The sequence below is a fragment of the Mustela putorius genome, unplaced genomic scaffold (assembly GCF_011764305.1).
Source record: "Mustela putorius furo isolate JIRA1106 unplaced genomic scaffold, ASM1176430v1.1 tig00004039_pilon_pilon_pilon, whole genome shotgun sequence".
In the NCBI taxonomy this organism is placed as follows: Eukaryota; Metazoa; Chordata; class Mammalia; order Carnivora; family Mustelidae; genus Mustela; species Mustela putorius.
This window is the reverse complement of record NW_025422174.1, coordinates 191811-209139: the sequence shown is the minus strand read 5'-3', so window position 1 is coordinate 209139 and position 17329 is coordinate 191811. Positions and strand designations below refer to the sequence as shown.

General features: G+C 46.2%; 1 protein-coding gene and 1 pseudogene across 4 annotated transcripts in view; both read left to right on the top strand.

Moving 5' to 3' along the window:
• The first annotated feature begins 834 nt into the window (after positions 1–834).
• The window catches only part of LOC101674688 (integrin alpha-X), a 29277-nt gene continuing 12782 nt past the window's right edge, over positions 835–17329 (top strand). For 2 of the 4 annotated variants that reach the window (XM_045072494.1, XM_045072495.1), the window contains exons 1-20: positions 835–982; positions 1564–1669; positions 3762–3865; positions 4160–4230; positions 4384–4498; positions 6129–6259; positions 6373–6518; positions 6759–6912; positions 7226–7376; positions 7570–7643; positions 7840–7969; positions 8078–8220; positions 8409–8549; positions 8643–8852; positions 12085–12215; positions 12345–12502; positions 12644–12798; positions 13455–13586; positions 13676–13749; positions 13964–14105. In XM_045072494.1, the coding sequence (XP_044928429.1) occupies positions 928–982; positions 1564–1669; positions 3762–3865; positions 4160–4230; positions 4384–4498; positions 6129–6259; positions 6373–6518; positions 6759–6912; positions 7226–7376; positions 7570–7643; positions 7840–7969; positions 8078–8220; positions 8409–8549; positions 8643–8852; positions 12085–12215; positions 12345–12502; positions 12644–12798; positions 13455–13586; positions 13676–13749; positions 13964–14105 (2523 nt within the window). In that variant the 5' untranslated portion in view covers positions 835–927. The remainder of the gene's footprint in view (positions 983–1563; positions 1670–3761; positions 3866–4159; positions 4231–4383; positions 4499–6128; positions 6260–6372; positions 6519–6758; positions 6913–7225; positions 7377–7569; positions 7644–7839; positions 7970–8077; positions 8221–8408; positions 8550–8642; positions 8853–12084; positions 12216–12344; positions 12503–12643; positions 12799–13454; positions 13587–13675; positions 13750–13963; positions 14106–17329) is intronic. The other 2 variants (XM_045072493.1, XM_045072492.1) reach the window with 2 other exon arrangements.
• LOC123389855 lies at positions 11595–11714 on the top strand (annotated as a pseudogene).

The window sequence follows — 17329 nt, the reverse complement described above, 5'->3', positions numbered from 1 at the left end:
CTGTGGTCTGTGGCCTTCTCATTTCATAGCAACATCTTGCTGTTTGCACATCTGTCTTCTCTACTGACCCCAGGGCTTGTGTTTTTGTTTTATCTGTTTGTTGTTAGAGAGGTACATGATCAGCCTCAAATTAGCATGTTGTGTAACTGATTGAATATTCACTCTGTTCTCCTCCTAAGGCCTGGATTCATGACTTGTGGCCCAGAGATTTCCAGGTCTGAAGTGGAGGGTCCCCATCAGGGTCTTCCTTAGGGCCCTAACTACTCTGGCACCTGGTGGTTTTCCCTCAGCAGGTGAACTGAAATTTCAAGGTCAAGAGGAATCTTCTGCCAGTACAACTAGAGAAACTTGGAGAGGTGTTGCAGGGCAGGGATCTACAACCACCTAAACCTAGTTTGGTAAGGCAAGAAATCTCTGGTTAGAAAGACACCTGAAGGAGATTCTGTGTGGCTCAGTTGGTTTAAGGGCAGGGATCTACAACCACCTAAACCTAGTTTGGTAAGCCAAGAAATCTCTGGTTAGAAAGACTCCTGAAGGAGATTCTGTGTGGCTCAGTTGGTTTAAGCATCTGCTTTCAGCTCAGGTCATGATTCCGGGGTCCTGGGATCAGGCCCTGCATTGGGCTTCCTGCTCAGCAGGGAGCCTGCTTCTCCCTCTCCCACTCTCCCTGCATGTGCTCTCTGTCCCTCTGTGTCAAATAAATAAATGAAATCTAAAAAAAAGAAAGAAAGACTCTGACATACAGCATATGTGGCCATGTCGACCCTTTTTTTCTGCTTAATTTAGTCCTATTCTCCGCCCTCTACCTCTGACTCATGCTGACAGCTTCCCTTCCTGCTTCTGGCCTCCTGGTCACCTCTCTGCACACTTGTTCCCTCTGCACCCTGGTTCAGCTGTTCTCTCAGCAGCTGAGGAGCACAGAAGCTCATGTCTGACCTTCCAGTCATGACCAGGATCAGAACATCCCTCCTCTTGTTGATGGGTAAGTCATGGGCCCCAGTGAAGGGGTATGGGAAGATTGGGGTCCAGGTAGAGAGAGCTGAGACTGTACACGTTTTAGACCCAGACATTAAGGGGGTATCTGGAAATGCATAGGGTTTTGGATCTGGAGTTTTTGGAGGGAGAGGATATTGAAGAACTAATTTTAGGGGAGTTTAAGAGACACTAGAAAAGGAGCCGATTGCCTGAATAACCCAGTGATTTCCCAAGTAGGAAGAACAAGTCAAACTTGCACTCTATTCACAATGTTACTTTGGCCCAAGTTTTCCTGGATTCTTCCTCTTGGAAGCCCCCGGTGGCAGGGGTGACAAAGGAGGGTCTTTCGAGCTTGTGTGCTGCTCCGTGAAAATGGAGAATTGAAGCTCGCCAGTGGGTCAGCGGGTGAAGAACTGTCTCTGTTGCCTGAGGAGAGAAGGCCGGGCGAGGGAGGCCAGGCTGGGTGTTGAGAAATCCTGGAGGTGCTGGGACATTGGGCCTACAGGGGACAATGGGTGTTGGGGGCTGGAGAGATGGAACAGGAGGAAGACCCTTCTTCAGAGTTCCTTTTCTCACCCCGTTCCTCAGCCTCGGCTTCTTCTCTCTGCTTCAATTTGGACACAGACCAGCCAACAATCTTCCTTATGGACAGTGCTGGATTTGGACACAGCGTGGTCCAGTATGGCAATACCTGGTAAGGACGGGTGGTGACTTGCCTTTGATTTTTACCAGCTCCTCTCCATGCATAGGGTCCAGTCCTTTCCCATGACCCTCTTATTCTCTGTCTGGTGTGGCAGTTCCCCCAGTGCTATGGAGAGTTGGACTGAAAGCAGGTGTTGTCCTGCCATCTTGATAATCACAACTAATATTTATTGAGTGCTTACTAAGTGCCCAGCACCCTTCATGTGGGCCCTGGTCTGTTTAATTTTATTTCACTTTACTTTAAATTCCAGTATAGTTAACACAAAGTGTCACTATTAGTTTCAGGTGTACAATACAGTGATTCAAAAATCCCATACCTCCCATCCAAGTACTAACCAGGCCCGACCCTGCTTAGCTTCCGAGATCAGACGAGATCGAAGTGCGTAAACCTGGTGATTCACAGACCTGTACCCCTGGGGATAAAAATATATGTTTATAAAAAATTAAAAATTAAAAAAAAATCCCATACCTCGCCTGTGCTCGTCATGACAAATGCACCTCGTAACCCCCGTCACCTGTTGTACACAGCCCCATGCCCATACCCTCTGGTAACCATTGGCTGGTTCTCTATAACTAAGAGTCTGTGATTGGTTTGTCTCTCCCTGTTTTTGTTTGCTTTGTTTCTTAAATTCCACATGTAAGGGGCGCCTGGGTGGCTCAGTGGGTTAAAGCCTCTGCCTTCAGCTCGGGTCGTGATGCCAGGGTGCTGGGATCGAGCCCCACATCAGGATCTCTGTTCTGCGGGGAGCCTGCTTCCTTCTCTCTCTCTGCCTGCCTCTCTGCCTGCTTGTGATCTGTCTGTCAAATAAATAAATAAAATCTTAAAAAAAAAATTCCACATGTAAGTGAAATCACATGGTATTTGTTTTTGTCTGACTGACTGATTTCACTTAGCATACTATTCTCTAGCTCCATCTATGCCATTGCAAATGGCAAGATTTCATTCTTTTCTGTGGCTGAATAATATCTCTATCTCTATTTATCTGTATATACCACATCTTCCTTATCCATTCTTCGGTTGGTGGACACTTTTGCTGCTTCCATCTCTTGGCTGTTATAAATATTGTTGCTATAAACATCAGGGTGCATATAGCACTTTCAGATTTTGTATTATTTGGGTAAATATCCAGTAGTACAATTGCTAGATCATAGGATATTTCTATTTTTAACTTTTTGAGGAACCTCCATACTCTTTTCCACAGGGGCTGCACCAGTTTGCATTCCCACCAATGGTACACAAGTGTTCCTTTTTTCCCACAACCTCATCAACACCCCTTTTTTTAAATAAAAAAAATTTATTAACATATAATGTATTGTATGCCACAGGGGTAAGGGTCTGTGAATATCAGGCTTACACACTTCCCAGCACTCACCATAGCACAGACCCTCCCCGATGTTCATCACCCAGCCACCCTCTCCCTACCCCCCACCCTCAGCAACCCTCAGTTGTTTTCCTGAGATCAAGAGTCTCTCATGGCTTGTTTCCCTCCTGATTCCATCTTTATCAACACCTCTTGTTTCTTGTGTTAGTTTTAGCCATTCTGATCGGTGTGAGGTGGTATCTCACTGTAGTTTTGATGTGAATTTTTAGGTGAACACTGATTCATTCTTCACAATAACCGTATGAGGTACATAGGTATCAACTGTTCAACAAATATTTATTGAACCCCTACTACTAAATATTTCAGGAGCCAGGCATACACCAGAAAACAAAACAGACAAAAAAATCCCTCCCATGTGGAACTTACAATGTATCAATCTCCACTTTGCGGACGGGAGGGTTAGAGAAGTGAGACAAGCTTACTGAGAAGTCTGGCTCTGCTGTTCACATTCTTTCTAAAAAAATTTATAAAGACTTTTATATATTTATTTGACAAACAGAGAGAGATAGTGAGAGAGGGAACACAAGCAGGAGTAGTGGGAGAGGGAGAAGCCAGCTTCCGGTGGAACAGGAAGCCTGATACAGGGCTCGATTCCAGGACCCTGAGATCATGACCTAAGCCATAGCAGACGCTTAATGACTGAACAGCCCAGGCGCCCTGCTGTCCACATTCTTAGTTACAGTGTTCTTTGTCTCCCTCCAGGGTGGTGGTTGGAGCCCCCCAGGAGATAAAGCGCACCAACCAAACAGGCAGTCTCTACCGGTGTGACTACAGCATGGGCAAGTGTGAGCCCATCCACCTGCAGAGTAAGTCACTGCCCCTCCTTAGGACTTAGGTCTAGACTCTCATGCTCTAGGGAACTGCGGGGAGCACAGAAGCCCTCCTTCTCAGTTCCAGCTCTGTCTGAGACCCTAACCTTCCGGGCTTCCTGGCTCCCTTATGGCCTCCCTGTCCGTCACACCCCCACACCCCCACGGCTCCATCAAGACCCGAAAGCCCTCCACCAGTCAGACTTCTTGTCTTTCAGAGTTGAGGTGACCCCTGCCCAGATCTTTTACAGCCCCCTCTGCCCTGTGGGTAACACATATATGGCCCCTCAGTCCCCCCAGAAGCTGTGAACATGTCCCTGGGCCTGTCCCTGGCTGCCTCCACTGGTCCCTCTCAGCTGCTGGTGAGTTGCCTTGGCTTGTGGAACTGTCCTGAGGGAAGGAGTGGGGACCTGTAGCTGGTGCGGCTCGGGGTCTAGGGGAGGGTGACGGCACTGGGACAGGAGGACGGGATGGAAGGAGGAGCAGGCCCTCCCCTCAGGCGCCTCTGTCCCTAGGCCTGTGGCCCCACAGTGCACCATGCATGCAGGGAGAACGTGTACTTGACGGGGTTCTGCTTCCTGATGGGCTCCTCTTCTTGGCAAGCCCAGAGGCTCCCGGCTGCCCTGCAGGGTGAGTGTTGGGTGTCCACTGGCTCCTTTGAGGGGCAAACACGCCTTGTGACTGGATAAAAAAAGGATATCTGGAAAAAAACATTACTGGATGGGAGAGTGGTTCCAAATGTGGGCTGAGTCACTGCCTGATTTTACACCTTGCCCTGTCACTGTCCCACTTACCCTCTTGGAGACTCAGTTTTTTCATCTGTCTGATGGTGATAATGACACAACCAAGCCTAAGAGGGACAGAAGATTATCCATGGCCAGGATTTAACACAGTGCCTGGCAAGTGGTGAAGGCTCATTTAATGTAGGCTGCTTTTATTTTAGGAGAAGGGGATTTATTTGCACACAGTACCTCCTAGGGTCTAACCACTTGGTTTGTGGAAATGTGTCATGAGAGTGAAGCCAGTCTGAGTGGTGTGTGTGTGTGTATGTATGGATGTATACATCTGTGCGTATGCATATATATGTGTATGCATGTGTCTGATGTCTATTTGCATGCAAACGTATACATGAGTATGTGTGTCTGTGTGTGCATATGAGCATGCATCTGTATATGTGGGTATGTATATGTGAATATGTATATATGAATGTATGTGTATACACATATATATGCACACACATGCATATGCACACATGTCTATAGGTACATGTATGCATGTGTGTGTGTGCATGCAGGTTGAGGCATAGGGTCTGGCTTTCCCCATGTTGATAGAGGTGGGAGATACGGAGTAAGAACAGTAAGTTTTCAGATCTAACCACGGCAGTCCTAGGCCTCTCCTTGGTCTCACATTTACACTCAGGCTCCTGTGGAGATTGACATCTGGCCACTGAATGGAGTACGCTTCCAGTACCTCGTAGACTCTAGACTTTACTCATAGGAGCCTGGGCCCCCTTCAGAACACCCAGGTGGGAACCTCTGGAACAGAAAGGGGAACCTGGGAGAGGTTCCTCTTTTTTTTTTTTGACCACTTCTGAATTCACTCAGGAGGGGCTTAAGAGCCTATATTTAAGCTGAGAACAGAAAAGGGCCAGTATGTGGCTGTTGTCGGGGTGACATTAAAAATATTCAGCAAAAGTACAGTTTGGCACTGACTAATGAAGATGGACTCTGGCCAGGGCGGAAGCAGTCCCCTTTCATGCTAGATCATGGAGATGTGGGGAAAGAGGTAGAGTAGAGCTTGGGAAAGAGACATGGACAGCCAAGCTACCGTGGGGAATGGCTCCCAGCTTCTTACCATCTGGATTTGAGGAACTTTTTTTTTTTTTTTTAAATTTTCAGCATAACAGTATTCCTTGTTTCTGCACCACAGCCAGTGCTCCGTGCAATCCGTGCCCTCTCCAATACCCACCACCTGGTTCCCTCAACCACCCACCCCCCGCCGCTTCAAACCCCTCAGCTTGGATCTGAGGAAGTTTTACTTTTTTTTTTTTTTTTTTTAATAAACCAGGCTGACTACACAGGTGTGAGCAGCTGTGTCACAGATGTAGCTTCTTTAAGGACTTTAGGAGGCCAAAGGGCCCCGTTCTATGCAGGGTTTGTGGAAGCCCTTGGGTCGGGGGTGGAGAGTTCTTACAGCCAAGAGGTTGAGGTCCTAGGCTCTGGAGTGTTCTTTGGAGGACGGGTGCCACCTCTTTTCCCAGAGTGTCCAAGGCAAGAGCAGGATATCGTGTTCCTGATCGATGGCTCGGGCAGCATCTCCTTCCCTGATTTTGCCAAGATGCTGAATTTTGTGAAGGCTGTGATGAGCCAGTTCCAGAAACCCAGCACCCAGGTGTGCCCTTGGGAGAGGGAAGGGAAGTGTGCAGGCCCGTGGGGGAGGCTGGCGGCGGGCAGCCCGCAGTCCTGCTCCGGCGGCCTCGGCCCCCAGCCCTGCAATTCCCTCAGTTCTCCCTGATGCAGTTTTCCAACAAGTTCCGGGAGCACTTCACTTTCAAAAAGTTCACAGACAGCTCAAACCCACTAGCCCTGTTGGATTTTGTGGACCAGCTGGGAGGGTATACTCACACAGCCACAGCCATCCGAATGGTCACGTGAGTCCTGGCTTCTCCTGGGTCCTTCCCTAAAGCATCTGGGTCTTCCTTTGGGCTTCATCTCGCTCCATGACAGAGGGACAGGTTGGTCCTGAAATTCAGCCTGTGGTTTCCGCATCCAGCTGGGGACCTAGGGGTGGGAGCAGGGCCTCCAAGGGATAGGGAGCATCTCCTTCCCCAAAGGCATTAGGAGCTAGCGGCAGGCCTGTTCATAGGTCTCTGGATCCTTTTCTCTGACAGAAACGAACTGTTCACTACCTCAAAAGGAGCCCGAAAAGATGCCTCCAAGATCCTCATTGTCATCACAGATGGGCAAAAACAAGGCGACCGCCTGGGTTATGAGGATGTCATCCCTATGGCTGAGGCTGCGGGCATCATCCGCTATGCAGTTGGGGTAGGATGTGGACATACCCTGTCACACTTCCTCCCCTTGCTTCCTCTTAAGGCAACTTCCCTTTCTAGGGAAGGGAAGCTCCCTCCTGCCAGCTCTCTCAGCTTCTACTACCTTCAGGATGAAAGCTGTGTCTGGGGACCCTGATCCTTTTCCCTACCCTCCTTGATGCTGTTTGAGCCTCACTTTTCTCATCTGTACACTGTGTGTGATAATATTGACCTTGAGGGGTTACTGGCGTATGTCAGCATCCAGCATGTGCCAGGCATATTAGATTCATGATTGTTTTCACTGAGTTGGTCTTCACTGGGGACAGGTGGGATCAGCTTTTCAAAACCAACGTTCCCGGAAAGAATTAAATGACATTGCATCGAAGCCCTCACAGGAGTACATTTTTAGAGTGGAGAATTTTGATGCTTTGAGAGACATTCAAAACCAACTAAAAGAGAAGATCTTTGCCATTGAGGGTAAGCTACAGAAGAAAATACTCATTTCAGAAACCCTCACCCATAAATGCTTCTTGAACCTGGATCCCTGGCATAAACCCATCCTTTTGGGTGTTAATCTCCCACATTAGATCCTCTAAAGCGGAGGTGTCCTTCTCAGACTTGGCAAAGCTTGTCTTTCTCTCTGAAACCCAGGTGTCATGCCTTCCACCAGGTACGCAGACCATAAGCAGTAGTTCCTTTGAACTGGAGATGTCCCAGGAGGGCTTCAGTGCTGTGATCACACCTGTGAGTCAGGCCCCTTTCAAGCCATTGATGTAGGAAGAGGGATAAGTGCTAGGAGGGAAGGTGAGGAGGGTGTTTGGTGAGTGAGTGGAGGAAGAGAATTCCAGACAGTGAGCAGAGTCGGTGGCAGGCCTTGCTGGGGAACAGGCCATCTTCTTTAGGCTTGGTCTGGCTCAGCCCTGGAACCCTTTCCTCCCAGGATGGACCAGTTCTGGGGGCAGTGGGGAGCTTCAGCTGGTCTGGAGGTGCCTTCCTGTACCCCCCAAACCAAAGCCCCACTTTCATCAACATGTCTCAAGAGAATGTGGACATGAGGGACTCTTACCTGGGTGAGAAAAGGCTGTGGTTGGGGGCACAGGTGGGACAGGAGCTGCCTGGGGAGGGCAGGAGCTCGGGGGTGGGGAGGAAGCCTTTGTGCTGAGCTGTGCCCTCCTCAGGTTACTCCACTGAGCTGGCCTTTTGGAAGGGGGTCCAGAGCCTGATCCTGGGGGCCCCCCGCCATCAGCATACTGGGAAGGCTGTCATCTTCACCAAGACGTCTGGGAAATGGAGGCCGAAGGCTAAAGTCGCAGGGACTCAGGTTGGATGTTGAGGAAGCCAGAGTGGAACGTGAGGGAGGCAGGGTCTGCAGGGGCAGAGAGAGAGGAGATGAAGGGGTCTGGGAGCCTGTAGGGGGAGGTCCCGGTGGCTGGGGAGAAGTGGGACCTGTCCCAGAAGCGGCTGCCTCTGGCAGGGGCAGGCGGGATGACTTTTGGCTGTGCCCTGCAGATCGGCTCTTACTTTGGGGCCTCCCTCTGCACTGTGGATGTGGATAGAGATGGCAGCTCTGACCTTGTCCTCATCGGGGCTCCTCATTACTACAAGCCAACCCGAGGGGGGCAGGTGTCTGTGTGCCCCTTGCCCCAGGGGGTGAGTGTCTGATGAGCCCAGGGCTGGGTGGGGCCTGGGTGAGGGGTGGAGGGATTGCCTGTGTTGGGACCTGACACTGGTTTTGTTCTGCAGAGGGCTAAGTGGCAATGTGAGGCCATTCTCTTTGGGGAGCAAGGCCACCCCTGGGGCCGCTTTGGGGCAGCGCTGACAGTGCTGGGGGATGTGAATGGGGACAAGCTGACAGACGTGGCCGTCGGGGCCCCAGGAGAGCAGGAGAGCCGGGGTGCTGTCTATGTCTTTCATGGAACCTCAGGGCTGGGCATCAGCCCCTCCCACAGTCAGGTGAGGCCCAGTCACGTGTTCTTTTGTTACAACAGCTTTTTCCTTGCTTCTTCTTGTTTCCTAGTCTGAAAATTCTCCTTTACCTCATCTTACTTCTTTGCCCAGCACTGGCACCTTGTAGGCAGCAAGCAAAATCTGTGGAACTTAAAAATGAACACATTAGAATGTTCTCTGCTTTGTATGGGGACTTGATTTTTTAAATTTATTTTTTAAATTTATTTATTTACTTGACAGAGGTCACAAGTAGAGGCAGATGGAGAGAGAGGAGGAAGCAGGCTCCCTGCCGAGCAGAGAGCCCGATGTGGAGCTCAATCCCAGGACCCTGGGATCATGACTTGAGCCAAAGGCAGAGGCTTTAACCCACTGAGCCACCCGGGTGCCCCAGAGGACTTGATTTTTTTAATCCCACAGTGGCTTTATAAGGTACATAGGCCTGGTATTAACAGATTCATTTTAGAAATGAAATCTGGGGCATGGAGAATACCAGTGATTTGACTTGTCCAAAGCTTATAGTGGATCAGGAATGGTGATGAGTTAGGTTCCAATTTCCTGACTTCTAACCCAGTTCTTGGTCTTTTGATGGCTCCCTGGTGCCAGTCTAGGTCTGGCTGCCTTAGTCTGCCTGTCTGCTCACCCCTTCTTCTCCATAGATGCTATATGGCCATTCCCTCATGCCATCAGCTGTCCTGCCAAATGTCTGTCTTGAGGGGAAGCTCCCTGAAAAGGGAAGACTTCTTCCCGTGGCAAAAGTCACAGAAAGCCCCATTTAAAAATAGGTGGAAGATCCGAACAGACATTTCTCCAAAGATGATCTACAAAGGACCAATACATATATGAAAAAATGCTGAACATCATTAATCATCAGTCCTTAGCAAATCAAAACCACTATGAGACACTACTTCACAGCCACTATGATGGCTAGAATAAAAAAGACAGATAATAACAAGTGTTGATGAGAATGTGGAAACTTTGGTACCCTCAGACTCTGCTGGTGGGAATATAAAACGCTGCAGTCACTTTAGAACACATCTGGCAGTTTCTCGAAAGGTTATCTGTAGAGTCATTGTATGACCTAGCAATTGTACACTGTATGACTCAAGAAAATTGAAAACCTATGTCCACACAAAAAGTTATACATGAATGTCCATAATAGCATTATTGATGGTATCTAAAATGTAGAGACAGTCCAAATGTCCATTAACTGGTGAACACATACGTTCTATTGTAAATAGATATGCATACAATGGAATACTATTTGGCCATAAAAGGAATGAAGAACTAGTATTTGCTCTATGAATGAACCCCTTCTTTTCCTTATGCTAAGTAAAAGAACCCAGAAACAGAAGGGTACATACTGTATAATTCTTTTTATATGAAAGGTAAATAGGTAACTCCATAGAGACAGAAAGTAGATAAGAGTTGTCAGGTGCTGGTGGTGGAGGAAAATAGGAATAAGGGGCTGAGTGATAAAGGGTTTTTTTGGGGGGGGGTGATGAAAATGTTCTAAAATTGATTTGGTGTTGGTGGCATAACTCTGACAACTTCTTAAAACCATTGAGTTGTATACTTTATGAATTACATCTTAAGAAGTTTTTAGAAAAAAATGTCAAAGAAGATCCCTATAGTACTGTTACTTCCTAGCTATAGGATATTACACACCTCTCCATGCTCAGTTTCCTCATCTGTAAAATGGTCATAGTAAGAGAACCAACCTCACTGGGCTGCTACTGTGAGGATTAAATGAGTTAGTACATATACAGTATCTACATAGTATAAATATATATATGTACCTGGCATATAATAGGTATTAGAGTATTATAATCAATGATTGTTAATACAATTTAACAATTGAAAGGGTTCTAAGGAACTTGGAACTTTAAGAAGAGAATGAAAGTCTTTGTTGACAGTAACACCAGATGTTCGGGAATCGCATTCATTCTACACCAACTGGTCTAACCTTCCCTTTGCTGCCGCAGTTTAGAGGCATGTGTGTGAACACCCGCAAGTACCACTTGATATTGCAAGTACCACTTGATATTGCAAGTATCACTTGAGTTATACCTGAAAGTCTTGACTCTAAGAGAAGGCCTTTCAGATTTTCCGGTCCACCATGATTTTCTTCCTTCCCACTATGAGGTATCCCACCCCATTACTTGACTGGGAAGGACTGCCCTTATTCCCACGGGGCCCACACACTAACCTGAGGATGTGGCCGTGAGATCAGTGTTCTTGAGCATGAGGCTGCTCGACTGGATTTGTGCTAACTCTACCTACCTCTTTCTTTTTAGATGTCCTTAGTAATTAGTAAATTTATCTTTCATTTTATTATTACTATGCTTAATGCCTGCCAGTCCAGCTGTGCTTAGAGATTTTAAAGGGCACATTCTCCAAAGGGTTGGTCATTATAGGAACAATGGAAATAAAAGAGAAGGAACCCACAGGGAGGCAATGTTCCAGAGCTTAGTATTTTCTTGTGGCAATAGCCACTTCTCATCCCAACTTTTCCCCTCCTTGTCCTCTGAAGAGAGAGGGTGGTCCTGGAAAGCAGAAAGGGGCCCTGACACGGAGACAGAGGGTTTGATTTTAGGTCTGGAGGTGACCTCTTAAAGGCTCTGTGGCCTTGGCACTTTCTGCAAAGTATGGAAGTGGGGTTAAATGAGCTCTGAGTTTCCCCTCTAGCTCTAATACTCATCATAATCAATGACTAGTGATGTCTTCTGTTCAAAGACATATATGCATTTAAGCTTTGCGCAGTGGCAGTATCGTAGCCAATGAGGTTTATCCGAGGTGTGATTATTGCTAATTGAAAACTTTTCTCAAAGACATATATGCGTTAATTCATTTACTACTTACTGCTAAAGTCTAAGATATTATTATCCCCATGTGAAAGATGAGGAGACTGAGGCACAGTAGATTAGATCCTAGCCCAAGGCCTCATGGCTCATGACAAGAGCCAGAAACTGACCTGAGAGTAAGTGGATGAGTGAATGAATGAGACACAGGTCACCAGGCCAACACTTCAACCACCACTTCTTCATTTATGTCTTAGGGATCTTTTCTCTGGTCATCATTTTCCCACCCCACCTCCTCTTTTTTAGGTACTTCTGGTGACATCTTTTCATTACTCATCTTTTTCTGTGTCCTACATTCCTACCTTCCTGTTCCTCTTATTGCTCATTTCCAACTTGTTTCCATCACCCTTAATCTGCCTTGCCTTTCCCTCTCTTTTCAGAGGATCTCAGCCTCCCAGCTCTCTCCCAGCCTCCAGTATTTTGGGCAATCACTGAGTGGGGGCCAAGACCTTACCCTGGATGGACTGGTGGACCTGGCCGTGGGGGCCCAGGGACAGGCGCTGCTGCTCAGGTGAGAAAGTCCTTCTCAAACACTTCCAGATCATTCTAAGTCTGCTTAGGATTTTAGCCTCCCCACCCCCATCCCAGTTTGCCCTCCTGGGACCAAGGACCTACCCTCAGCTCAGTGTTCTGCCCATAGGACCAGACCTGTACTCAAGGTGTGGATGCGAATCCAATTCAAACCTGCAGAGATAGCCAGGTCTCTGTTTGAGTGTCGGGAAGAGACCTCCTCTGTCAACGCACTGGGTGATGCTAATGTCTGTCTTCGTATTTATGAAAGTCCCAAGAATCGACTGGGTAAGTCCTCGCCTCTCTGACCCAAGATGTCTGGTCCTTAGAGTCCCTCAGCTCAGGACTTCTGTCTCCTGCCTTGACACTTGTCCATCTGGGGAGTTCCTCGCTCTCTCAGCCCTCCTCATCTCTTCTTTTCCCCTACAGGTGACCTCCAAAGCTCTGTGACCTTTGACCTAACCCTCGACCCTGGCCGCCAGAGTCCCCGTGCCATCTTTGAGGAGACAAAAACACGGAATCTGACTCGTGTCCGAGTCCTTGGGCTGAGTCAACACTGTGAGACTGTGAAGTTGCGTCTCCTGGTAAGTGGACCTCAGAGTCCTGGGGATGGCAGAGATTCTGAGGCTGGCAGTGGGATGGGCAGGGAAGGAACCTGGAATAAGGAGGCATATAACACTGGTTAGCTGATGAGTAAGTGAGCAAGCACATGTATAAATGGATGGGTCATCTACAACTGCTGAGGCTACATAGCTGGATTTTAGGAGAGTATTACTGCTTCAGAGAACTATGGGGTGATGAGTTGGGATTCTTTGAGGAGCTGCTTCTCTAGATAGGCCCTGTCCTAGGCACTGGGGACACGGCAGTGGACAAAACAGTCGTGCCCACCGGAACCTGAGAGAAGGCAAAAAACAATCAAGTTCCTAGGTAATAGATATCAGGTAGTGATGAATGCTATGAAAAAAGATGAAGTCAAGGAGGAGAGTAGAGAAGATGTTGGGAGACCTCTTAGATCAGGTAAATTTTGGGAAGATCCTGAATAGAATGAGTGAGCCATGGGGGATGCTGTAGGGAAGGAATAAGGCAGAAAGCAGGCAAAGCAGAGGTTCTGCATGGTGGAATTGTAGCAATTGAACAAAGCTGGGTATCATTATTACCCCATTTTACAGATGAAGGAACTGGACAGTGACTGTGAAGACGCATTCCTTAGTCCCTGCTGTCTTTAATGTCCATCCTCTAGGCCTGCGTGGAGGACACGGTGACCCCCATCACCTTGCGTCTCAACTTCTCCCTGGTGGGCAAGCCTATATTTTCCTTTGGAAATCTCCGGCCTATGTTGGCTATGGATGCTCAGAGATATTACACAGCCTCTGTAAGTCTTGGTTTTGTAATCTTCCAGAAGGGAGTGGAGGGTGTAGACTCCAGACCTTGAGGAAAACCCTGCTTTGCCTTCCCTCTCAGCTCCCCTTTGAGAAGAATTGTGGAACTGACCATGTCTGTCAGGATGACCTTGGCATCTCCTTTGGCTTCTCAGGGTGAGCTACCACTCCCTTAGACCCGTCCTGGTTCCCCAGCTCCTCTTCTGGAGCCTGGGACTCTTGCCCTGGCTCTCCCTAACACTTCTAGCCTGTGCTCAGAAAGACCTCCTCTTCCCTGTTTCTCCTCTACCTCCCCACTCTGTGTTTCATCTCCAGACCATTTCTAGCCCCAATTCCAGGATTATCTTCTGCCCTCTACCCCAACACCTAGCTTGAAGACCCTGTTGGTGGGGAGTACCCTGGAGCTGAATATGACAGTGATGGTGTGGAATGATGGTGAGGACTCCTATGGAACCACAGTCACCTTCTTCTACCCTCCAGGGTTGTCTTATCGACGTGTGACAGAGAGCAAGGTATTTCTTTCTGGGGAATAAAGCATCTGATGCCTGGAGATCAGCAGAAACTCCTGTGCTGGGTTCAAAGCCCAGGAGGGTGCTGCCATTGCTTGGCAGCCTCTTGTAAGCCAAGAGGTCTAGGTTGTTCATGGTTGGGTGATGGATTTAGTCATGTTTCTGGGGCTTGCTTTGCCTCATAATGTGTTCAACTCTGGGTATTGCATTTTAGAGACATTGACTATTAGGAATGAGTTCTCACAAGGCTGCTAATGTGGAGAGAGAGGGGACTCTGCTTTAAATTTCTTCGTATTCCACATCATACCAATATTCCTTTGAAAGAAAACATATCTCTACCATCAAATATTTTAAAACATTGTTCTGTATAAGAAAGAGTTGAATTTATCACTAACTCTAGTTAAGGGTTTTGCATACCTTGATAACCAAACCTGTCTGTATGCCTGATGCACAGCAAAGCCAATCACTGAGACATTGAATTTGAAGCAAGGAAAGAATTTATTGAAGAGAGCCAAACCAGGAGACAGGAAAGCCAGCCTCAAAACTACCCCCTCTAAGTGGGAGAGTCAGAGATATTTATTTATTTATTTTTACTTTTATTTTTATTAATTTTATTTATTTCTTTTCAGTGTAACAGAATTCATTGTTTATGCACCACACCCAGTGCTCAATGCAATACGTGCCCTCCGTAAGGGGAGATGAACTATGAGAGACTATGGACTCTGAAAAACAATCTGAGGGTTTTGAAGGGGCGGGGGGTGGGAGCTTGGGGGAGCCAGGTGGTGGGTATGACAGAGTCAGAGATTTTTAAGGCAAATATAAAAGGATCTGGTTAGATCCTTTTGATCTGTTTAGGGGAGAGGAGTTTAGGGATGTGACTTCAGAATAGATAAAGGAAATTACTAAGTAGGGGAGGGTTGATTTTGTTATCTCTGCCTGCTAAAAGCTTCTGTATGTATTTTCATGCAATCCATAACCAGAAAATGGCATCCTTAACACGATCAGAGGGTGGGGTTTTAGGACTTTCTAGGTCAAAAGTTCATCCATTGGACACTTGTGCATGCTCAGAGACAGTGTTCCTGACTGGTTTTGGTCATTTTCTCAGTGAAGTCTTGAGTAAGACAACTAAATCAATATTCTGCTATCATGGTGTCAGGCAAGATTCTATAGAACCTGAGTGGCAGGCTGTATTCTGAGAACAAGCAGATCTGGGTAAAAAGTTGCTGTTACACTTATTAATCCCATTAACCCTTTGGTTACTGGTTTCTACTTCCACTGTCTTTTGATCATTCCTCATTCTTGAGGGAATTGGGAAGATGACTGCTTTAGCTATTTCCTGCTGAAATAGTGTGGAAACCAGGGTTAGAGGAATGGAAACTTTTCGTACTCACCTGGAAATATTCCTTTGTTCCAGTTTGTAAGCCAACATTCTGCATTATCAGTATTTTTGTACTTTTTTTGTTTTTGTACAACATTTTATACTACATTTTATGATTAAGTAGCAAAGAAGAAGAGTTAAGAATATGGATATTCTACATATCCTAGGAAAATTGACCTAATTTTTTGGAGGATCCAAGAAAATAACACTGAAAACCAGTCCAAATCTGAATCTGTGACTTCAGGGGAGATTTATGGTAACCAAGTAGCTCATGTTCTTATTTTGTGAGGACAAACTTCAAATTTCTGAGGAAGTATTAATATATGTACTGTAGGATGAATTAGCTTCTACACAAACACATTGCTCTACTAAAATATAATCTAAAGCAGGGTACCTGGGTGGCTCAGTGCGTTAAGCCTCTGCCTTCAGCTCAGGTTATGATCCCAGTCTACTGGGATTAAGCCCCACATTGGACTCTCTGCTCAGCAGGAAGCCTGATTCCCCCCTCTCTCTGCCTGTTTCTCTGCCTATTTGTGATCTCTCTCTGTCAAATAAATAAATAAAATCTTAATATATAATCTAAAGCAATTATATTATCTTAAACAATATTCTGGCCAAAGGGTCTAAGGCCTTTTGTTGGGCTGTTTGTCTTGGGCAGTTTCATTTGCTATAATTTCTAAAGTTATTGAAAAATTTCAAATTGTATTTACATGTGATACCATTGCCCACCATGGCAGTAATGTTCTCCTAAACATGTATCCTAAACATGTACCCAATTCCATCTTCTTGATTTCTGGGAAGATGATCAGAATACTTTGTGATTTCTCTTTTTAACCTGAGAATAGTTGATAGTACTGGTCCAATGGCTGATTTAATTAGAATTACATATGAAAAAAAGGGATGACCAAATATCCTAAAAGACAAGTACCTTCCATGCTCCAGCCATTTAATAATTCATATTGCCAAGGGAAGTGTTGATATCCACAGACAAAAATGTAACATCGGGGTTCATATAGCACTTCTCTTAATTTATTGGGGCGAATACATTCACTATGTAGAATCATTGAAGGTATCATTTGAAACTAAGGAGAATATAGTTAAGTTTGGTATAATTGGTAAAAGGTTATACAGGAAGAAGTGTGGGGGCCTCATGTGGTCAAGTTCATTTACTCTACAGTATCGTATAGAGAGAAGTAGGACAAGATGAGTAACTTTTGTTAAGACATGATGGGTATTAAGGAGGGCATGTATTGCATGGAGCACTGGGTGTTATACATACGCAATGAATCATGGAGCATTACATCAAAAACTAATGATGTACTGTATGGTGACTAACATAACATAATAAAAACTGAAAAAAAGATTAAATTTTAAAAATTTCATTTTTTTTCATTCTTTCAATTATTTAATAAATGTTTAGAGAGTTCCTATTAAGTACCAGGCACAATACTAGTTTCTTTCTTTTTAAAAATTTGTCTTACTTTTAAAGTGTTCCAAGATTCATTGTTGGTGCACCACACCCAGTGCTCCATGCAATATGTGCCCTCCTTAATACTCATCACCAGGCTCACCTAACCCCCACCCCTCCCCTCCAAACCCTTCAGTTTGTTTCTCAGAGTCCACAGTCTCTCATGCTTCATCTCCCCCTCTTGTTACCCCCTATTCACTTTTCCTTTCCTTTTCCTAATGTCCTCTGTGTTATTCCTTATGCTCCACAAATAAGTGAAACCATATAATAATTGACTATATCTGATTAACTTATTTCACTCAGCAAGATCTCCTCCAGTCCTGTCCATGTTGCTACAAAAGTTGGGTATTCATCCTTTCTGATGGCTCTGTAATATTCCAT